This window comes from Aythya fuligula, chromosome 12 (genome assembly GCF_009819795.1).
Source record: "Aythya fuligula isolate bAytFul2 chromosome 12, bAytFul2.pri, whole genome shotgun sequence".
Taxonomy (NCBI): domain Eukaryota; kingdom Metazoa; phylum Chordata; class Aves; order Anseriformes; family Anatidae; genus Aythya; species Aythya fuligula.
The window spans coordinates 2,618,788-2,642,674 of NC_045570.1; the positions used below are offsets into that span (position 1 = coordinate 2,618,788).

At 35.9% G+C, this 23,887-nt stretch overlaps 1 protein-coding gene across 3 annotated transcripts in view; it reads right to left on the minus strand.

The window, feature by feature from the left end:
• Nucleotides 1–3,874: 3,874 nt before the first annotated feature.
• Nucleotides 3,875–23,887, minus strand: part of NETO2 (neuropilin and tolloid like 2) — a 29,170-nt gene continuing 9,157 nt past the window's right edge. The window contains exons 2-9 of one of the 3 annotated variants that reach the window (XM_032195405.1): nucleotides 21,570–21,626; nucleotides 19,931–20,071; nucleotides 17,774–18,022; nucleotides 15,697–15,741; nucleotides 15,480–15,607; nucleotides 11,639–11,867; nucleotides 7,518–7,631; nucleotides 3,875–4,877 (exon numbers count right to left, since the gene is read on the minus strand). In XM_032195405.1, coding sequence (XP_032051296.1) covers nucleotides 4,297–4,877; nucleotides 7,518–7,631; nucleotides 11,639–11,867; nucleotides 15,480–15,607; nucleotides 15,697–15,741; nucleotides 17,774–18,022; nucleotides 19,931–20,071; nucleotides 21,570–21,626 — 1,544 coding nt within the window. In that variant the 3' untranslated portion in view covers nucleotides 3,875–4,296. Of the gene's footprint in view, nucleotides 4,878–7,517; nucleotides 7,632–7,708; nucleotides 8,710–11,638; nucleotides 11,868–15,479; nucleotides 15,608–15,696; nucleotides 15,742–17,773; nucleotides 18,023–19,930; nucleotides 20,072–21,569; nucleotides 21,627–23,887 lie in introns of those variants that run through there. The other 2 variants (XM_032195406.1, XM_032195407.1) reach the window with 2 other exon arrangements.

Consider the following 23,887-nt stretch of genomic DNA (forward strand, 5'->3'; position numbering starts at 1 on the left):
CAAATTACATGATGGTAATGGAAAGACATCCTAAGACATTAAGTTCTTGCTTTGATTCTCCCTGGGCTTGGCTCTGTAAGAAGAGACAGACTGATAAAAAATTAAGCTGTTTTATCTGGTATATAGTGGATTATTTTTGATAGATAGATAAGAGGGAACAAGCTGACAAGTAATAAATGCCTGTTGGTGTTAATGTATGAAACAGATGGAAAACAGATTTTTGTTAAGCTGATTCTGTAAAACGTAGCAGAGGAATTTGAATGTGAAAATAAACTTGCAATTCCATGATGACACAGTATCACATATTAGAGCATATTAACATGTGATTTATTTGTGTATTCATAGGATTTATCCCACATATAAATAGTTATTGGAAACCCCAGGAACAGAAATCTTAAGGATTCTAGCTTTTATTTTGTTAGATTGAGATAGGTGCTGTAAATACTTGTTTTCAAAACATGAATTAACTCAATGGTTTTCAGTTATAATGGGGTAAGGATTTTAAAATTAATGTTCAGCTGCAATGGCATGATGTCAAATAATGTAAAATCAGCTCATCTTTCAGTCTGACATAGATTATAAATATGTTTTGGCAAGCAGTCCATAGATTTGAGCAATCTTAGGGCTCATACATAAACTTTGAAGGAAGGACATCTAAATATAAATAAATCTTCCTGGATGATCCGTCTCTGTATCTATTCACAGTAAAATGCAGTCAGCCACTCAGTAGAAAGTTTCAATATAGCCATAAGAATTTAGTGGTTCCATTTCAAGATGTAATTTGCTCTTAACTTCTCAAATATAGGTGCTGATTTTTTTTTCTTAGTTATGCTGTTAATAAGTAGCACTTTAGTGAAAAGATTATACTTAAATAGTTCAGAAATGTAAATTTTATTGTGATCTTTGATATTAAAAAAAAACTATTCAAGGACTAAATTGATTTGAAAATAAGGAAAGCATTTTTTCCTCAAGTATCAGGAGATGGGCTGCTAATAAACAGAATTCTCTGTACCAAGTAAAAACAAAACAAAATATATTTTAATGACAAACATTCTGCAAAGTGTTCACATGACAGGCACTTTTTCTTGTAAGTCAATGACAAGTCTTTCCATAACTTTTCTTTTTACTGGTTTAATAAGAATGGAAAGTATTTCCTATCATACACCACTATAATTTGTGTGTACAATTACAGTCATAAATTCTACTCCGGACAAGAGAATTTCATGCTTTTTAAGGACAGATTAATATGTCTGTGGTCACTGAAACACTTCAGTCATTACCGGCATGAAGTCTGAATTCCCACTGTCGTCATATCTGCAAACGTAGGCATCTCCTTACAGAGCTTCTAGAATCATGGTTCTTGTTCACTTACTTTAATGTCAGCTGTAGATTTACAGTTTTTATCGAGAATAAATACTTCACGTTAAATGGTCTTATGTCTAAACTATAGAAGATAAAAATTAACTATGTTTTGGTATTTATAAGTCATGTCATTGACTGTTTCCTGGTCAGCATGTATATAGGGAAATGTATCTTTGCTTTCTTTGCTTACATGCATTCAGAGCTAACAGAAGGTATTGGTGATATGGGTAAAAATGAGTGCAAAATCAGAATGCTCCTAAAAAGGTATGGATTTTTGCCACAATACGGGTTGGGTCTGCTGCTACTGAAATACTGAACTCTCCTTTTTCAGAGTTTTACTCTGTACTGGGAAACGGGCAGGCGTTAGCTAGACAGGGGTATCTCAACTTTATACTACAAACTACAAAGTGCTGGGCCTGGGGATATTGGAAAATGTTGCTTACAAGTCGTAACTGGTTAAGGAAGTTCACCCAGCTGCTCTAGGGTAGCAGAAAAGCAGCTGTGTTCTGACCATGTCACCAGGAAGTTGCAACAGAGATGAAAATATTATTTAGGCCATCTGAGAATTCTTCACTAGAGCTTTTACCTTTTCTCCACAGACTTGCGCTCTGCAGGGTTGCTGTTTGTTTTATTATTACAGGTTTAGTGTTCAAAGACAATATAACTTAGGAAAGAAAAGGGACCATAATATTTTATCCCATGGACAAATATACCTTATAAAGGAAACTTAATCATGCAAACCTAGCACTTACCAGAGTTGTATGAACAAAAAGGACTCATGTAAAACTATGTATTTCCTGTTGAAAGAATCTGCAACTAAGTCTGAAGCAAATAACATTCTGTTCCATACAGGTAATGATGAGAGATTTTTTACTGAAATCAATGAGAAGTAAATGAAATATGTCAAAAAAAAAATGTTTTAATGAAATATACTAAAAAAGATCAGGTCAAAATTAACTTTTTTTTTTTTTTTTTTTTTTTTTTTTTTTTTAACACCTGCATGAAGTGCATTTGAAAAAAAAAAAAAAAAAAAAGCCCACTTTGTTTTGTTGTTTCAAGCTGAAATATGTTCTGGGATAAGCACAAAAACTGTGACCAGGGTATAACCTTAGGGGTCTGATCTGTGACCTTCTGCCTAAGTTCTTTTAGATACACAACAGGCTTAATTTTGAAGTTGGGAAGTGTTGAGGATAATCAATCAAATCCCTCCTCCTTCCCCCCCTCCTCCCAGCCCCCCCCCCCCCCCGTTTCTTATGTTTTGTAAGTTTTTGCATTTCTTTTTATGTTTTATAAACATTTTATTTTTTTTTCCATTTAATGAAAATTCAGTTTGTTATAACTGTTGTTCATTTGTTTTTAAGAGAAGAGGTTTCAGTTGCTGAGGTCATATACTAATTTTTGTACTGTAGTCAGCCCAACAAACATCTCACTGTAAATATGGTTTTATATACATTTCCAAATAAAGGCTATAACTAGTGCGAGCTGGTAGGTCACATTTAGTAAAAGGTTTCTTGTGAAAAAAATATCAGAATAAATCCAAACAAACGATGATCTTGAGGTCTCTTCCAACCTAGACAATTCTGTGATTCTGTGAAACCAGGGAATAAAACGTAGGCTAATGCAGAAGTCTTATTAAGTATGCTTGGCAAATTGCGGTATACATGGCAGCAACTGCATGTTATTCGGAGCTGCTAAAATGGACAGTGAAACAAGCCTGTTGTACAGGTGCTAGATATTGATTTAATAAATAGTCTGTACAGTATCAAACTATATAAAAAGTCTAAAAAACACAATGAGAATTTTGTATTTGAAAAAACTGTTCTATATTGTAAAAATGTTAAAATTAGGTCCAAACCACCATTAAAAAAGGTATGAAATGTGCAATTTTTCAAGTGGCAACAGGGGGCACAAGAAAGGTTCCATAAAGGTTAATAAGAGTTGTTTGATTTCTCCTTGTTTCCCTGGTGATCACACATGTCAGAGCAATCCTTTTCAGGCAAGTAGGACACGAGCTAAAAGTATCATCACTGATTTCAGTAGGGAAGATTGGCTGCATAAGGACTAAAAGGCTATTTTGAGAGAGATGTACAGTACAGTCTATTCATGTAAATACTTGGGAAACACAGGAACAGAATTATTTTCTAACTACAGAGTGATGAAATCAGTGGAGCCACATGGATCTATAATACATGGCAGAATCTTAGAATCCTAAACCTTCTTGAATGCAAACAGTTTGAAGCCTGCATCTAGAATAACATGAGCGCTTGTGTTTAACCACAAGCTACGAGGATCACGTTCCCAAAAGTACTAAAATTAATAAACCTCAATATCTTTTAAAAAGGCAGTAACCCCTTACACTTATTTCTCACAAAGCGTAGAGTGAGGAACTGATAATTAAAGGCAATATAAATGGCAGGCAAGATGAAACAGATGGCTGTAATGTAACTCTTGAGTCTTAACTGGCACTTAACACTAACTCTTTCAATTTGACAAATACAATAAGACACCTATGTTGACATATACATGGTGCACTTAACTACTTTTATTTATGTAACTGAGGTATTAAAACTGTCTTGAAAAGCAGACATCTAAATAAGAGAAAATGATGTGAAGAGAAGGGTAGCAGTCACTGTTCTTGCTGATCAATGACAGTGGTGGTTGTTGCTGTCTTTCCCCCAACATCCTTAACTTCCAATTTCCATGCAAGGTCTGGCTTGTTGCTCCACCGGGCAGGTAGCTTGGGAGGATGCGAGGAAGTCCACTGTTCTTCAGCAGAAATTAGTTATGAAGATTTCTTTCTTTTTTTTTTTTTTTCCAAATGAAGTATAATTAGCTAAAAGTGTGTGCATCACACGCTGCATATAATACACTTTTAATATATACACTGTCCTTATACACAAGCGTCCTCACACTGATACCACCTTAACTAGGAAATTAAAAGTCAATAGATAATGAACCTTGTGCTGTATCTTCTCTTCCTCTAACATAGATTTCACATGGAATTTCCTCCATCACCCTGTCTTCTATGACTTGCTCGGGGCAGTCATGCGCTTGTTTGAAAGTGTAACTACTTTTCTTGAATGTGCTATTAAATGTTTTCATTGGCTGAGGTTGTGCAAAATCATTGCGGAAGGGAAGTTCCATGGAGCTGAGGTTTGTCCTGCTTTGTTTTATATTGGAGGCTTGAGAGCCACAGTGGTGGTCATGAATGCACCTGGAAGCTGTTGAAGAGCGCCTCATTTTCTGATAGTTTTCAAGTTCTTCTGATAAATCTGCCAAATCTGCAGAAATCTCTTTGTCCCTCAGTGAAAACAGTTCATAATGTGGAGGATCAAATACTTCCTGGAAACCAGTTTTATTGAAAGCAGTCTTGCAAGCCATAACTTTTTTGCGAGGTTGCTTTACTTGTACGAGAATTGAAATGATAAGAAGAACTAAAACTATCCCTGACGTGATACCAATGATTGTTCCATGTGTTCTGGTGATTTGTTCAAACAATCCGGCTTTTTTCCTTTCTGCAAAGAAAAAATGGGGATTATGAGAGCTCTTCATATTTTCATATTTTCATATTTTGGACTGTATATTAGAATAAAGCAAGCTGCAGTGTGATTGCCACGTAAGTGCTGTGCTGTTAATGAAATGAATTCATGGTACTAGAGACTAGACCTGTATGATTTGTCATATTAGATCTGTGCATTTATTCAGCAAGTCTAGTTACCCGTCTTCTTTAGTGATGGTAATAAACTCAGGGAAAGAGTGTGGAGAAAGGGGGAGCAAAAAACCTCAACCAACCTAAACAATATGGCACTTTTGGGTAGTACTTCGTATGGAAACGCACAAGATGGCAGCATCAGTACAAGATGGTTTTCCATACTTAAAATTCTTTTTTTTGGAGATTCCAATTTTCCAGTTAGGTTTCTGTTCTGTAAAAATACTTCACTTAGAGGATTGCAAGATTTCTCCAGTGATAGACTCTGCAACATTTGCTAGCGAGGGGAAAAAGCATTTAAAACTGTAGAAAAAAATGTTGCCTAAATGTTGCATATTTTCAGCTGTCAGGGTTCTGGCATCTGGGTATGTCTGTTATACACTTAGGTACTCCACACACAGTGCATAGAGGGAGTTGCACACCACCATATGCAAACAACCTATATACTGAACAGAGTCCTGAGGAATTGACTAATACCTCATGTCTGAAATACTGTTTTGCTTCAGAGCTTAGCCTATTTATTCTGAGTTGCATTTATTGCTTTAATATGAATGAGCAAATCTCCCCTTGTCCTACCCAGTTTGGCTCTTGTTAGCATACTTCTGTGGGAGATACAAATTTCAATACTATAGTAGTTCTCTCGTCTGTATCTAGGTTTCTTAATTCTTGGAAAACTTTTTTTCATCAAGGTCTTAATCAAAAGGTGATGCCTTCCCCAGTCTCTTAAAAGAAATTGCATGTGACTGGTTTTATTTATTTATTTTTTTAGCTATTTATTTGTATGCCCCACTGGCCTTAGGTGTAAGGTAGGCTGCAGCATAATCAGGTTTAGGCAGTCACTGACATGGACTAAATGAGAACTCTAGGTGCCTCTGGGAACCGAGCACAACTGAGAAGCCTTCTTTTCAAAGCTAAAATTGTTCTTTTGGTTTCATCAGTCTCCTTAAGTCTGCCTTAGCTGACAAGATGGATCCAATCTTCAACTATCTGTTAATTATGTGCTGTGCAACTACTGAAGCAGCATTTAAATTGTATCCAACATAAAACATGGTAGATTATTCATCATCAGATGTACAAAGATTGGGAAAGACTGTTTCTAATCTAATGATATAGTTTTCATAAAATTTTGTTTCTGAAATACTGTAGTACATTAGTGGTGTACTTCTATGTGAGCTTCTAGAAAAGCACTTAGAGATGGGAAATAGATCCAGCACTTAGTAGGGAACATAGAATATTTTTAATATTATTAAGAGTAAGGATTATTTAGAGGAAACTTACTTATCCACTGAAAACTTAACTGTTATGGATCATGCTTTTTAGCTGGAAAACTTGCAGAATATGTAACACATGCACCTTCCGTTAGAGTGTATTAGAGCAGTGTGATTTTTTTACAATGCTTGTCCAAAATACAATTGCAAAATAGCTTTTGAGTACAGAAATCAAACTTTAGTCTTTTGGTAAATAATAATAATAACAAAACACTATTTTATTTCAAGGTTTTTGCTAGAGAAGGTTTTGACCCTTCCTACAGTTAAGACTTTCTCTTTGAAACTGAGTACATATTTTAATCTTTCAGTTTTTTTTTTTTTCAGACCTACTTATGCCATTCAATTTGTCACATGAGCACAAGCTCTTGTTCTGCTTCTTTAGCAAGAAAAAAATAGACCTTAAACTGTTTTTGTTTCAACTCTGAAAATTCGCTTACTGTTGAAACACAGATAAATATATCTGTGCTTGAGTAGAATAGTAATTTCTTCAAATCATGAGAACTTTCTGTACAAAGCCTGATATTGAAATGACTTGTTGTAGTTGTGACAGTTTAAACAATACTTCTCTGCCTGGGGTTCTAGAAGCAGTGTTTTACATGTCTCTATTTTCCATAAGTGATGACTTCTTCACATCCTACCAATCCCTCCTTCCTCCCACCACTTCTTACACCACATGCAGCAGGTGCATGTACTCTGAGATGGTCTCAATGATTAAGAACGTAAAACAAAAACAAATATTTTAAATTTGCATTTATCTCTGGAGACTGCTGCTTCTACTTTAGACTGGAAAAAGACTATGCTTGAAGAACTGTCTTTTTCCAGCTGTTTCAATTTTTTTCCTAATAAAAGGCATTACTTGACCCTACAACTTGCTTCATTTAAAACTCAAAATGGATATGATGGAACCTGGCAAATACTACACTTTTTTTCCTATTAAGCTATTATTCTTTTAAAATGAAAAGCTTATGCTAAAGAGGAAGAGATTTACTTGTAAAGCAGTTAGATCAATCCTCAGTAAGCTTACATGCCTCCTGAGTTTAAATAAAAAATTTGGAACACCATTCTGAGATTAGAATAGCTGTCTTCAGCATATTTCCAGGAAAGGACATTTCAGGACTTTCTTGGAAGGCAAACTGACCAGGCTGGGTTATAAAGGCTATACTTCGCACTATATTCACCTCTGCAGTGATTTTCATCCCAAGGGTATGCACAGTTTTGAATGCCATTGCAGACTAAAGAATTATTGATGCACATGTTGCTATGGCAGAAGTAAGTGTTGCCTGAGCAGGGAGCTGCAGTAGAGAAGAGGAAGAAAATGTTAGGAATTTTCAGTAAGTCATACATTGCATGACAAAAGAAAAAAAAAAAAAAGATAGTAAATTCCTGTTACCTTTAACATGCATATTTGTTCTTTTCTCTTTACAGTTTCAAACTGAAACAATTCTTCTGCACATCAGTAATTATCAGATTATTTACTCCATGGTTGGTTGGTTGGTTTCCTGTGTATTTATCAATGCTACAAACAAAACTTTCTTGCTCAAAACGGGTAGCAGAAAGATGGCCACACAACACAAATAATGGAAGAAGGCTTTAATACTTATTTTTAAAAGTTTAACACTTAAATCACATGTTCACCATCAATTATAAGTTTATTCAGTCTGCTGTGTACGTGCTGTGTAAATGGTTGTGAAACAGCTCCTGAACATCTGCATTTTGGAGCCCATTAATATCTTAAGACAAATCAGATTTCAGCTTGCAGAGGACTGTTTCAGTAACTGCAAGAGATTTCAGTAACTGGAGGCATCTAAGTCATTCCTGTTTGTGAATCAAAGCTCTTAGATCCTCCTATCAGAACTAATGCAAGGATTACGAGAGTAAAGTCCATCTTTTTATCTATCTGTCTATATATAGTTGGAAATTTGAAGAAATACTTTAACTAGAAAGCTGCTCTAAAGATTTTTTGCATCAATGTTTGTTATAGCTCCTTGATGTTAGAAAAATCCTTATAGAACATCCTGAAAAAGAATATATATATTTTAAATAATATACTTGGGAAATTCTCTATGACTTCAGGGCACTAGACAAGATTTTTATTTTTAATTTTTTCTGTCTCAGTAATGTGTTATTTTTATCACAGAAGTGTCTGTTATTAGTGTAATCAATTATATATTAAATAGCATAGATGTGATAGACATTCTATTACTTGGTTTCATAGAAAGAATTTATTCTTGAGTAGTCTGGATTCTCTGAAACCGACAGCGAAACCCAAAGGGTACAAGTAGAGGAGGGTGACAAGTCCTGAATACCGCATGTTTCTCACTTATCCCTTCTGTTAGGCTTCAGACTCAGTGACAAAACTGGGAGTCATGCCTAAAGAAGAAAAGAAATTTCAAGCCTTTAATTTTGAAATTGTATTTCCTGACCCAATTATGTGTCTTCCCATTTCTTACTGCACTTAATTTTCATAATCTCCACTCATTCATTTTAAGCTTTTGTATTACCTTCATGTTAATTTTAACCCCTGACAATCTGGCAAGAAGACCTATATAGGAAGCTTGCTTTAACTGTAGTACAAGCACTGTAGTACTTCTTCCTCTAACATACTACAGAACTTATTTAGAAGGTATTCTGGAAGAATTTATCTGCATAACTTTAGTATTTTAAAATGTCATAGCAAGGAAGACACATGTAATAATTACTGAATTGAACTGAGAATTTAATTGTTTGGAAAGTAGATTCAGAAAATGAAGGACATGCTTTAAAGTATTATCAATGCTTAGAAAGTTATAGCTCATGCCAGTTATACCAGTTATGAATGAGACGGTAGCGTTACAATAAGGAAGTCATTCTTGAGCCATCCGCTTGCATTCTGGGATGGAATAAACTCGCTTGGTAGATATGGGGAGAGTGGTGGTTGTTGTATATCTTGAATTCAGTGAGGTTTCCAAAACTGTATCCCATAACAATCTTGTAGAGAAACTGATGAATTACAGACTAAGTAGGAGAACAGCAAGGTGGACTGAAAACTGACTCAACTGAGAGGCATAAAGGAATGTGATCAGAGGCATGAAGTCCAGCTGGAGGCAGTCAGTAGAGGTGTTCCCCAGAGTTCAATACTGATCTTATTTATCCTTTATATACAATAACTTTAAAAGGCTGTGTATGTAATAGTCTACAACATCTATTAAAATATCTGAGACAAAGGAAGGTCTATGAAATTGGTGTCCAGAGCATCTGTCAGGAATCCATGTGTATTTGTTAGTATTTTAGTACCAATCTGTATGGAGTTGTAGTTCTTTTGGAGGCATAGAGGAAGAATTGTGATGCAAGACACATTCCTTTTCTTATTCCCATATTTTTTCAATTTGTATCTTTTTGGATGATGCATTCTGCTGCTGCCTCTCCATCCCCCAGCACATTCTCTATTTTACATTCCTGTGTAGTTTCTTTAATGTTTTTTAGGGATGGCTTTTGCTCACAGGTCCATGGAAATGGGACAAATTGACTTCATTTTCCTTTGTTTGTTATATGGGGAGTACAAAGTCTGACTACCAGTCACAGTGATTGATTGGTTCCAGTCCAGGACTTCAAGGACATAGCTGGACTCCTCTCATAACAGCTACCTAAAACTTGCGCAGTGTTCACAGTGTTCTTTATATATAGCATTATTCATGTACTGAATCAAGCCAGAAATCAAATATATTGATTTTTAATGTTGTTAGCTGAATTACTTAGTCAAATTTGCAAGCAGCACTAGGTATGTGTTAGGTGACTGTCATGCACAATTAGCGCATTTACGTAAATCTTTTCAGAAATATTGATTGTTTTCATGGTTGCCTTCTTATAATTACAAATCATTAATAAGGTAGAAGAGAAAAATAGGTTAGAGATTTGAAGAGAAGATAAACCCAGATTCACTATTTTCAGTTTGGAAACTTGATTATCACTAGACTATTTAAAAATACAGGAAACACTTAGTTTTCTGGCACGTATTTTTGAATTACCCTACCCAAGAAAAACAGTATCTCAAGTTAGAAGATAAATAACTGCATGCCTTTGCAGACTTTCTTCTGGCAAGGACTTCTGAATTCCTTTAGAATTCTAACTTTGGAAAATTATTCAGCTCAAGAAGTGGTTACTGTTTCAGCCTCTTGCACTTCATTCCTCCCCTGCTCCATAGTATTTAAAATACATAGGGATAATTTCCCCTGGAAAAGTTCATAGCATTTTTTGAGATAGTGCAATTAATTCCAGCTTTCATCACTAATATTAATAATTGTATTGAAGTAAAAAGTACTGGAAAAGCTGTTACAAATTTGATAAGCAGGTTATGCTTAAAACATACTTAAATTCACAATAAAGTTTATTAAATGCCTACTCTAGGTTAAACAATAGACTAGTTTGTGAAATGTTCTTTCTACTGGTTCTTACTACCATGTACACAAAGCAGGCAATAAGACAGTTACCATCAATCGCTGTTACTTCAGAAAGGCTGTTGTGCAGAAACTATCTTTCATTCTGCGTTAAACTTTCCTGTTCAATGGAGCTGAACATCAAACTACCTGTTACCTGTAACTTGTATTTTTTTGCAAGATGGTGACCAGGATCCGTTTCAGAACTGTCTACAGACATGTTACTTCTGTCAAAAACAGTTACGTCTTTGGCAGCAAATGTGTACTACTAATTCTTCAAGCAGAGCTTTCTGAAAACCTTTAGCACAAGCATAGGTCTGCTCTCCTGAAGTGGTGACATGTTTTATTCAGTTCTCTGCGTATATCTCAGGCCTGCCGTGCAGTTCGAAACTCAGTTTGCTTCTGTGCTGAAGATGACACTTCTTTGCAGTTTGCACATCCTGCAATGTGGGCTATGTTGTTGTTTGTAAATATGTGAGGCAACCAAATTCAATTAAGTTCAGAGAGAAAGTGCTTAGAAGAAAATCTCACAGACAGGATGCTTTCAAGAAGCATCTTAATTTCCAATGAGAATAATGACTATATTTACGGAAGTCTCACTGCTGTCTTCTAAGTAAGTCTGTGCACGTTTGTAGAAATCATTGAGAAGGACCTTCCCTAAGGCTGTATTATTCTTGAATTCAAAGGAAAAATAAACCATTTAAGAAAGGAGGAAAGCCGTTCTTCAGGAACCATGCTCATAACTGTAATAAAGCAAGTATTTAACTTACCTACTTGTATGTGAAGGAAACAGTATAAGTTCCTGCTGCACAAGACATAGCTAATGGCTTTTCCTAAAGTACCTGAAGTGCCGTGATACCAGAATAGGCACTTTAAAATGTACTTACGATCCACAAATGAAGTGAACAGCATTCGGAACCTGCTTAGCCTACTGCCTTCGTCTGCCCACATTCGTACCACACCGGTCCCAGTCTGCAGCATGACATCATTTGCTACAGTGCTGCAAAACTTTGCCTTCAGGTTTTCAATAGAACTACTTCCATCATAGACAGCAACAAAATTTCTTTTGCATTCATTGGAATGCTCCATTTGATAGTCCAGAAATCGTAAATAAATCTGTTGGAAAAGAGAAATTAGTATCTCCAGGAAAAGTAATACAAAGAAGACAGTTTTTGATTTTTAGACTTGAATAAGATGTTTTGTCCCCATATACATTTGTGTAACTCCGGATTCACAATGCTTTTAAACTTGCATTTCCTCTCATTAAAGGTCAATGTGGGATATTACCTGGAATTTGTAATAAGTGTCTCCATTTCATTCCCCCTCCCCAGACAATCTTTACTTAATAATTTACTCTGATGTATTTCTGCTCCCCCTGGGGAAAAAATAAATAAAAATCAACACATGAGCTGAATAAAGGTCTAAGCAGCTCTGCTAAGCGTACAGTCTGTTACCCTAGAACAGATGCAAGGAACACATAAATGTACTGAAAGAACAGTTAATGGTCTTTTGACTGCTCTCTTGCCTTTCTAATTCATAAAAATCGGGCTAAAATATAAGGGAAGAAATCTTGTGAGCAAAGCTCTGAAGCAAAATAAGGAAATTAAAATTTGTTGCTTCAGAATGGAAGCTAATTACTTATACATAGCTGTGTTATGAAAGACATAAACCATGAAAACCATGGGTAATTTGAATAAAAATGGAAGCAGGAGATAAGTAAACTGGCTATCTAGGAAGAGTTAATAAAATTAAGCCAATCTTAACTCCTCCGAAAATAAAAATCTAACCAAAGAAAAAGCAACATAAGTGGTAGATCATACGCAGCAAAGAAATTGGAAGACCAACATGGTACTTGAAGAGTGAGCAAATAATTTATCTTGCTAGGGCAGGAAGCTTGAGAAAGCTTGCAATTAAGTTAGAGTTGCATAGAAAGATCATCGGGCTTTTTAATCCCTTGTAGGTCTATATTGGAATTCTCAAAATTCTAGTGAAAGTTGAAGAGATACATAATTAAGCCACCTGTAAATTAAAGCCATCCTTAAAATTCCCAAGCAGTCCATAATTTTGACAGAGAAGAAATCTATCCATGTGGAGGCTGAGGGAGAAGAGGTTCTAAACCATCAGGTCCTCAGTGCGTTCCTCAGATAAGCCCGAGTCTTGACCGTGCATTTACAATGGCCTGTCTGGCTGACACCACGAATACTAAAGACCTTTTCAACAGCACAATTTTTCATGCATCTGCCTACTGACAGGAATCTCAAACTCTTGTTTAGATTGTGACGGTGTGGATGAATACCATACTATTGCTATATTACCTGCTTTTCTGCCCTTTTACCATCTCTTGCTTTTAAACTTAACTAGCGTGAAAACTGAATTGTAAAGAACTCACTAAAACAAAAGCATTACTCTTGAGTGAGAAAAAAAAAACAAAACAACACATGCCCCCCACCTACAGTTAACAGACTCTATTTAAAACACAGTAAGAGAGAACATAAAAAATTGGTTACACTTGTCCAGCCTGGCTTCTCCTTTCTTTCTGCTGTTTTCCAGAAGCAGGCTGCCAGCATTTTCTCCCCTTGCACATTCTATGATAAGGTGCAGCCTGTGCACTATCTCATGCTTCATCTCACTATTCTGTGAAAATGCTATTTTTTTGGTACCTAAGTATGTTTCCTGAACACACATGTGATTCCATGCATGTTCAGCATTGTGATCTGCAAAGTGATTTTCTGTAAATAGTCTTTTTTTCTTTTTCTTTTTTTTTTTTTTTCCCACTGTCTTAGATTCACAAGTGGAAGTTCTCAGCTACACTGAGAACCCATCTTCTATTGATGTTTTATCTCACAAACTTGGGGGGTTTGAGCTGCATGTGCTGGTATTTTCATTTAATGATTGGCTTTATGTATGTGCTGTGAAATTACAATGGAAACTAAAAATAAATTGGCACATTTTTAGTAGAGCTATCTGCATATGAAAACAAAGGAATAATTCCATTGAAAGGGCTCAGCTCTGCAAAAGCTCCTTCTAGTTAGTGTGCCAGGCAAGTAAATATAAAAGGTCTTTGCTCTTAGATTATACTGATAATTCTAGTAATTTTCTGAAATCTGGAGTGATTTATTAAATTTATATTATGCAGATTTTGTAAGCCCTTTCATTGCTGTAATTGTTAGTTTAAAAATATATTTTTAATGCAAAATCAAATTGAGGAAATTAAAAATGTCTATGCTTAGTTTTTTCAAGAGATGGAACCATATCAGATCTAATGGGTTTTATCACCATAATTCTGCCAAAATTGAAGCTTGAGAAACCACTCTTAGAATACGAAGAGTTATTTTTCTGTAATGTTTTAACTCAATAATTTAGGATGATGATCTAATCTCAGGACTGACCCAACTACAACTGTGCCTTCTGGCAACATTCAATAATTTATTAAAATACTTAAGCATGAGACCTGGTGCACTCAAGTGGAAATGTAGAGAGAAAATGGTTTTATTATTGTTTCTGGAAAACTGCTACTATTACTCAGACTAGTACAGGGCTCTTGGGGGTTGACTCACTTCCTCAAAGGCTCAAATATATTAGTGGAGTTTTAGTTTCTTGTCTTGTCCTCTTATTTCTGTCTTTTAGGTTGCTGTTTCAGTACTGATTTGGAAGTTGGTGAATAGGGCTACTTAATTAACTCTTAGCAGTGGATAAGAATGACTGTCAGCTTGGCAAGTCCTGCTATTAAAAATACATATTTTTAAAATTTTATGTACATGTGGTACAGGCAAGTAGTAATATATGCTTTAATACACACACAGAAGCAAATAACAGATGTGTATGTTATACAGAGAAAAATTACATATTCAGTGCAATTTGTAAGTAATTAGCAAGTGTATGGTTCTGAAATGTTATGTAGCTTCTCTATTTTTGAAAACAGGCTCAGGTTATTGTATTTTGGAATCCTTCTCTCTGCACAACAATAAAGCTTAAGTTGTTTTTAATGATTATAAGATAGTGTGTTTTTTCATAAGTAGTCTTCATAAGTAGTATTCGTAAGTAATGCTGCAGACACAATCACAAATATCAGGTACCTATATATCTATTGCTGATTTTTGACTCAAGCAGCTACCATGCGCCTTTTGGGACTCAGAAAAGTCCAACCAGATTTTACTGTGGCGCTTTCAGAGGGTATGATCCTATAGCAAAGTCAGAAGAGAAAAAGTGATAGCTCCTCAGGCATTTCCAGGTAAAACCTTTCATTTTAGCTCAGACTGCTGATGAGATAGATGGGGTTTTAGTGAAGGTGCTGGACTGTGAATTAGACTGGGGAGGAGCCAGGTACACGTTCTGCTGACTTTGAACAGAACCAAATCCTCCAGCAGAACTATTGGCAGCAAAATTTTAAATCATAGCAGCAAGATTTACTGTAGTTTATCAAAGCTGTTAGCCAGCATTTTTACCTGCAGTTTTCCAATAAAACCATGGGCCAAATCAAATGTCCTTGGAAAATGTTGCTTTAACAGTTTTCAGGGTTATTTTGTATTTAAAGTTTCAAATAATAGGAAGATAACATGATGGACTTGCTGTATATGTTGCATTTCAGAAACAATATTATGTCTGAATTTCCTAAGCTACTGATACACAATTCATTTCAATGAAAGTGTGAAATTATGCTAATCACTATTACCTGTTACTAATTACTTGGAAACCCATTACATGCTGAATGATATGAATGAAACTCACCTTAGCATTTGGAGTAGCCTTAATTGTCCATATGCAGTCAACTGCTTGTCCTGGTTTTGTTTTTTCTTCTTGTTCTACTTGACTGGAACGTACTATTCCGTCAGCTCCTGAGAGCTCAAATTGGCAGTCTAGGGAGAACATATACCTTGCTGTCAAATGCAATATGATATTAATTTAAAATTTCATATATAAAGAAATTGGTACTGTAATACTAGACCTGGAATGGGATTTAAAATGCCTCCTAGGTAAGTGAAGTCAGGATCTGTAATAGAAAGAAGCCATGAGTCACGGGGGCTATCAATTCTTAACAATCACTTCAAGGCTTATTATAATCTGAAGATAAATAAAAATTGCCAGAAAGTTTGTTGAATCAATTGAAGGCTACAGAGACAAACTTTTTTTAGATAATACATTACTTCACGAAGATTGATGTTGTAATTCTATGCTAACAGTTCGGATTTCCAGTCTAACACCAAAAATTATAATTAGGTATTTTGTCCTTATGATACATTCTTAACTTTAACTACGCCAGTTTTCACTGAAATCACTGGAGCTTCACAAGAGTACAGGGATCTTTCTGTGTGCATCATTTTAATCAGATTGTTGTCTGTATGTCTGGGAACAATTTGAACTGGAGTAGATTATAATATATCGATGTTTTGAAATTGCTAATTGCTATTAATAATGAACATAAAAAAAGACAGCTCAATACTAAAGATACTTTTTCCTTGGGTACCCATACTGCTTATATTAGGCCAAGTATCACAGTTCTAGGTATCGTTTATTAGGGCAGAATTTAGCGTTGATTGCTCCTCTATTGTTCGTCCTTCTATTGTTCCTCCTTCTAAATGCACAGTGAATGTATTGTACGTGTCTGTGTAGTAAACTATGGTAACATACTGTATGTAAATTACTAGTGAGTTAAGAATACACTTTTTCATAATGGTTAAACAATGGTACTTGACTTTACTGGGACTAGGACTTGGCTAAAAATGGGTCTAAAATGGGCTGGGCTGTCCAAGGTTCACATATCAGCGATATGTGTTTCCTCACAAATCACACAGAAACTCACAAGATGCATGGAGACTTTCTACGTCACAGGTGTGGCGTAGAAAGTCACCAAGCAAATCACGTACATCGTAGTGTGTGCATGTGCATGAGACGTTAGTCTACGCAAAGAAAGCACTTCAGCCTGGAACTAGGCTAAGTTAGTTTTGAAAGTGATGTTAATGATGCTTTGGAAACGGACTTAGCAAGATGCATAAGTACTGTCCCTATGGAAATATTTTAGCAGATCACTCTCAGTGGACTGGTTACTACGTTAATGTGGAGAGTTTCCAAGTCTAAATCCCTAGCAAGGTGTACAGTTCTATAAATAGTAATATAGAATTGTGTATAGTATTTTCATGTGTTGTAGGGTTAAAGATCAGTTGGGTAAAGATGACATAAAAAAATTATGCATGTCTATGCATTTATAGTAGCAGTAGAGCTAGCTTTTGTACATTGTGTTTTGTCCCAAAGGATAATAAAATGCTGTTAGCTACCCACGTATTGTATCTATGAAGTACAGCAATAGAGCATTACACAAGGATATCAGTTCAAATTCACTTGTAAAAAGAATGCTTGCCAGTTTTAAGTGGCCCAACAGAGCAGGTGTAGTTTCTGTCTGTCTAAAGGCACTGTAAGCGCATTATCCTCTCCTTCATACCCTGCAAACTACAGTTCTTTGAGCAAAGAACAATGCTGTTGTCTGAGTCCATTGTTTGAGGGTATCTAGTTATATCAATAGTTGATATTTGGGCTGTATAGATATTTTCTCTGATTTTTCAGAAACGAAAATTTAAAATGTTTTGCATCTGGCTGGAAGTGCTATTATAGATTGACCTCAGATATTTTGTGTCATCTTGTCTGATATACCTTAGAAGATAGGCCGTTGAAAATGCCAAACTGCTAGTCTACATAAAAGCTCTTTCCATTACTACCCTGGTGGAGCTGGTACAAATTAGAATACCAAAGAGGGAAGTTGCTAAAGCCTTCAGTACAAACAAGATCAATTGACTTCTTCACTAGGAAAGTACAGACCTGTAATTCCCTTTGGTCAATTTCCCAAAGTGATTTTATTCAGGTATCCATCAGGATTAGCACGACAGACACCTCTAACTATTGCATTGTTACTTTGCCTTCATATGCACTTACGAAGAAATACAGCTCTAGACTGACAGAATAAACACATCCACAGAGTTCCATGGGAGCAAATGGTCATTAATGTGGTCATTAATTTTAGGCATCTTTACCTGGTATAAATGAGTATTTTGCTTGAAATCCCTTTCCTTCCAGCTCCTCATCAGAAGTAAACTTGATCCACATGAATCTCCCTGTTGATCTAATTAATGCAGGGCTTTTCAGACCACAGTAACGATCAATGAGAGGGGAGAAGCCAAAAGGTCCATCTCGAACCTCCAGATGGTCAAACCGACATTCAAATGAGGGTTCTATGTAATAAGGTTCATCAAAGGTCAACTCAATTCTTTGTCGTGGAGCAGCTAGACATAAAAAATTGAGCAAAAGATTAAATGGAGATCTATATAAAACACACATGAAGACATGAAATGGAGAGAGACCTCCAAAACAGCAAGATAAAGAGACTAGACACTTCTCAAAATACGCCTAGTAGTATGCCACAAAAACTTAGATATACTCTAATGAAAATTCTAAAACTGATTCTGTGGGAGATACTTTTTCATGGAATGACATGGATTTTTTTTTTCTTTGACCTTTAAAATTGAAAATTCAGCAAGGACATAAATTTAAAATATCATGTGTAACACATATCAACACATATGCGAAGGTATTCAAGCAAGGTTTAATATTAAAATATAAATTAGCGTTGTACTGGGAACAAAGTACATTAAAAAAAAAGGAAAAAACTTAAGGGATACAGAAAACAATGGAAAAGAAAAAGATATCAAGAACTACTACTCGCTGATATATTTACTAAACATTAAGCCCAAATTTGGAGATCCTTTAGCAGGAGATGTCTTCTAGTAGAATTCTCAGAGAAGTGTAATTGCTTAATATATATTATCAATATATGAATGACTGCAGATGTTGGTAAGTCTGAACCAGGATTTGGATCAGATCGCTGATCAGAGCACGCTTTCACATCTGTAGTTTGGAACCATGCCTTTATATTGTGTGTATAGTCTTAGTGCTTCTTGCTAGTGTCATCTATTGTGCTATATGAACTTTCAGATACTACTTGGTATCTGGAACAACAGCATTAATGAATCATACGCTGTCTACTTCTGGATGCAAAAAGGATTTATTTATACATCTTTAACACTGTTTAGACATTTACACCTTAATTATACATGAGTTAAAAATATTTCTGGCTGTTGGTTTGCACATATTGGCAGTGGTCTGCAGGAAGGACCATCTCTTAGTGGAGGACTTTTTTCTCGCTCAGGTTCCCACAATGTTCCTGTGTAATGACAGTGAGAACAGAGGCATGGAAGCTGTTTCTGTGCCCCATGGAAACTGCCTTGTACAAGGAAGATCCAGCACTGGATCTAGTGTGTCTGAACTCTAAAGCTGGGCAGGATATCTGCTCTCCATGCATTCAGTGGCAGGGAAGATACAAAACTTCCAATGTGCATGCATGGAAACAAAAATGAGGGTCCATATTAATCAGGACAAATAAAAACTCGCTGAAACTTGTTACTTGAAAAACACCAATTAATTGATATGAATCTAATGATGAAGCAAACTAGTGTTTTTAGCTGACTTCAGTGGGTTTTGGATGCAATCTAGGAAGAGGAAAAATAATTAGTGTGTCCCAAGTCTTGCAGCCTTTATCCAAGATATTCCCATCAGATTGTATTTTTTTCTAGTTAATGTTTATTTTTTTATCCCCATTGCATAACTTCAGTAGTGCAAAAATGGACAAGTGTCCATTTTTAGTACAGTGCTACTGTGACAGACAGGTGTGGGTTTTTTATTAATAAAGGGCAGCATAAAGATCTGCTGTCCCTGAGATAGATTTAGACTAATATAGTGTGATCTGATAAATGCTAAAGATAGCTCTTCAGCCATCTTTTCCAATTTATTATCAGCAATATTCTACATTATATTAAGATAAGCCACATTTTTTATCTTAATAGTTCTGTGCTTTCATAGATTACAGAAGATCTGATGCTGCTTTGTCTGGCTGTGAGGTTATGCCTTATTCCATATTGATGATTCCTACATGTTTGCCTTTTATATTCACGTGCTGTTGTTACCCAAAAGAGTACATTTAACTTCTCACTCAACCAAGTAACTAAAGAATTGATTATATTACCAATATGACTATACGATACTTGATGATATGTTAAAACGACAGTTTTAACAGTTCAACATAATCAATTTAACAGTAAGGTTACAATACAACAAGAGAGAAATATAGCTGGTACCTTCTAAGATGTAGATGCACTCTTGATTTGGTGGGTACATGTTAGGGTAGTTTGGTGAAGCAAAGTGTCCTCCATTACTAGTCCGCACCCAATTATCGCACTGGGTAGGAGGAATGCGATTCAATCCAATATTTTGCCCACCTTGAGGGAAAATAAAGAGATCAAATAAATGTCTCCTGGAAGCATGCAAATTTGATTTTGCAAAGGTAAAACATTGACATAATACACAGCCTATAAGAGAAGAAAGTAATTTGTTTTGGTTGAGAACCCTCTTATCATAGATGCCACTTGTTAATATCTAGCTAGGAAAATCTTTTGGTCAATTTAGTGGTGTGGTATATCCTGATGAGATCACAATTTCTGAATGTAAGATCAGTACAGTAATCCTCAGGAAGGGAAGAGAGGGAGTAAATTTTTTTTTACCCACATGAGTTTAGATTTGTTGATGCTTTTTTCTAAGTCATATAGTTACAGTGGCTGCCAATAGAACAGCTTTATTTTATGTCCTGTGTCTTTTCCATTCCTATGCAAATGTAATCCACACTATTTGTCAGCATTTACTACTTTGACCCTGATTCCAGACTATACTAAAGCATATCGCCCTTAAGCTATTTACAATAGTTTGTTGGAATAAAAAATGCTTATGATAGGTAAATAAATTAAATACAGCAATGGTAGTTAATAAAATTAATAGCAGTAGGTACATTGCACTGGTAGCTAAGATTCTCATTTAAGATCAAAGCTCTCTTTTTCTGGATGCAGGAAAATACGATCTGTGGCTGAGATGTTGCACTTTACTGTGATCATGCACCATGCTGGATCATTCACAGAAGCTTTGTTAGATCAGATTTCTTTATCCTTGGAGAAGGGGCTTGGGAGCAGTATGATCCTTCTAACATTCTTATTAAGTACCTTTGACCCTCTTCTTTGATATCAGCAGAACTGAAGAGAGAAAGAAACAGAATATGTGGTTTCTGCTAGATTTTTCCTAAATCTCACAGGGGTGCTCTCATCATGTTATTTATATTTATGCAGTTTTTCCTTGCAGACCTTTGAGAGGGAGTCCGTGCTGATACAGGTCATAGCTGCCTACAGTAAGTTGCAAATTACATCACCTTCCACTGATATCTTGGCAGCCTTTATTTACGGGGGTGAAAACTTCGTCTCTCCTGCAGAAATTGTTCAAGGAAATTCTGTAGGTGTCAGTTCAAGGAATTCTTCTCTCCAATGTGTGGATGAATCCCACATATGAGAAAATAAGGTTTGTGAAACTATTGCCTTCCCCACTCAGGAGGTATAGGCTTTAAAAATATTTGTGGGTGGACTGCTTGAAAAGCTTGTTGTCAGATAGAGAAAACAGGAACTTCCGCGGTGTTTTTTTCCCACCTCTAAATTCTAAAACCATAGAATTTTAACTGGGTAAATGAACCTTCATGTTCTTTGTGACTGGATGGCTTTGTTCAACTGGAAAAAATGCAGTAAATGATGGGGGGTGGGGGGGGCAGGGATGGACAATACCAGAATTCATATAATTAATTCAAGACCTATGAGAATCTGAATACTTTGATTTATATTGCTTAATTCAACACTACTAAACTCTTACATTTTTGGAAAGAAAATCATCAAACCAAAATTGTACCTTGTGTCTTCTGTGCAATGGCAATCCCTTCCACTACAAGGATTGTTACCAGCAACACTGGTAAGAGAAATTGAACAGGAAAAGCATCAGTAATTGAACAAAATTACAGACCATTTTATGCAATCCTAATTCATGCAAATCCTAGAATCACTAGCCCAAACAACTCAGAACATACAAAAATACATGCACATAAAAGCACATATATGTCCTTTTTTTTTTAATTTCAGCTTTAGGAAACTAGTGTAGTTTAAGTACACTGCAGGTTCTTCTTCCATGTTCCTTAAGAAAGCCTTTATGAAAATGATCATTTATTGTTTAAAGGGACTTCAAGAATCCTTTATAAAGGGTCTACAGATCTGAACACATTTTATAAAGTTAAATGGTGTCTATCTTCTATATAATTTTTATATCCTGAAAGAGATGTTTGTCATCTTTATTGAACAGTATTTATCCTACACCTCCATATGCATAATGTGTATACAACAGACTTCCCTAGCTTACACAAAATTAATTAGGACCACAGGAGACACTGCATGGTCGTATCCCTACAGAGGTTTCAGGAGTGCTACAGAATTGTATCTGCAAGACTGGTTGCTGTGACACTGCTACAACCCCATAGCAGTGATTTCTGCAAACAGTGCAGGTGCAAGTTCTCGTGATGGTGAGATTTACTCTGAGTAGTTACAGAAGCTATGATGTTGGGATGTACACTGTTGAAAGCATGCTGGTTTGCTGATGCATTTTGTTACATGCTGGCATTTTCTAGGTTTGAACTAACCTGTGATTTGAACTGATATTTGACCTGTTAAAGATTTTCTGCTATATTTCTTCCCCCAACCCTTTTCCTTCCTTCCATGAAAAGAAGCTGTCTCAATGGTCTTGCTTTCAAACGTTGCCTTATGATTACACTTCCCTTGCACCCAAGAAGAGTTGGTCTGAACAGCACACACTAAGGATTCCACACTCCCCTATTCATCAACAGCTTTAAAGCAGGTTTAATCTCCTGATTTTCCTAAAATGCTTTGTCTCCTTGAATTGTTAGGGATTACCAGGAAGGGAAAAGGGAATGAAGTTAGAGTATATTATTATGCCCTCTTCAAATCTTTGGTTTGCCTCCATCTTGAATACCTCTAATTTTAAACATTAGAGAACTGGTGAAGCAAGCTAGGACTCGGACAGAAGCTGGCTGAGGGCAGATAGAATACAAGTTGTAATATCATACTGAGACAGGGAACAGAGAGCACTTAGTTTCTCTTACACTACAAGAACCAGGGGGTATCAGACAAAGCTAGCAGGTGGCATGTTCAGAGTAAACTAAGATTATTTTATTTTAATGCACAAATGTCATAACACATCCTTAGAGTGGAAGATTCTGCTTCAAGAACCCCTTGATTGATAAACTGCTGGGAGTCTGGGATAGAATTTGAGGCAAATATCATTTGTTCTACTTTTACAGTCTGAGACCTCTGCTTTTGCATCTCTGTGCAAGACAAGATAGCAGGCTAGATGGACCTTTGATTTGACCTGGTATGGCCCTTCCTGTGTTCTTAATTGATTTGTTAATACCAAGTCAGACTGGCATGGTCTCATCCCTATAAAAAAAGATTTCAACAGGAACTCCATTGTCACATTCAAGAAGTTCATTCTATTTCCCGATTTTTCCCTCTCATTGCTCAGGCATCCTAGTTGCTCATGCTGAAATGGCAGTTTCTCTATCTGCAAATTCTCTGTGTTGGTATTAGACTTTCAGCCCTTCTGAGAGCTCCAGAGGGAGCATGCACTGACTATGAACTACTGAGATCTTGACTAAATTCATATAGATGCCACTGTAATGTTGGTACAGATCTATTATCTTGGGGAGGGATGGAAGGAATCAAAGTCTGCCCCTGGAAGTGTCAGTCTTGCATTTCTGTTTTATTATGTATGTTTCTGCTGCCCTCTCTTCTTTCTACCCATATTAAAACAGACTGCACATGGTTATGAGACAACTCGACAAAGACCATTTTTTCCATTTCTTAAAGATGACCACCCTCTATTTTGCAAGGACATAGCAAGCTCAAATCAATTTAGACCACTTTATTGTGCTGCTTCTTAAAATGCAAAATGGGTTTTGGCCTTTTTTTTTCATAAAGCAAACAAACACGGAAATCTTGAATAAATACTTTCTTGACTAACAGAATGAATGCAGATAGTCCCTTATCAGAGACAAATCTGCATTTATTTTTATTTTTAGTATAGCTATCTACTGTGGCTAATGCTGTTATAGCATACCTTTTTTGGTCTGTTTGTTTTTTTCCCCCTAAGAACATCCATAAGCA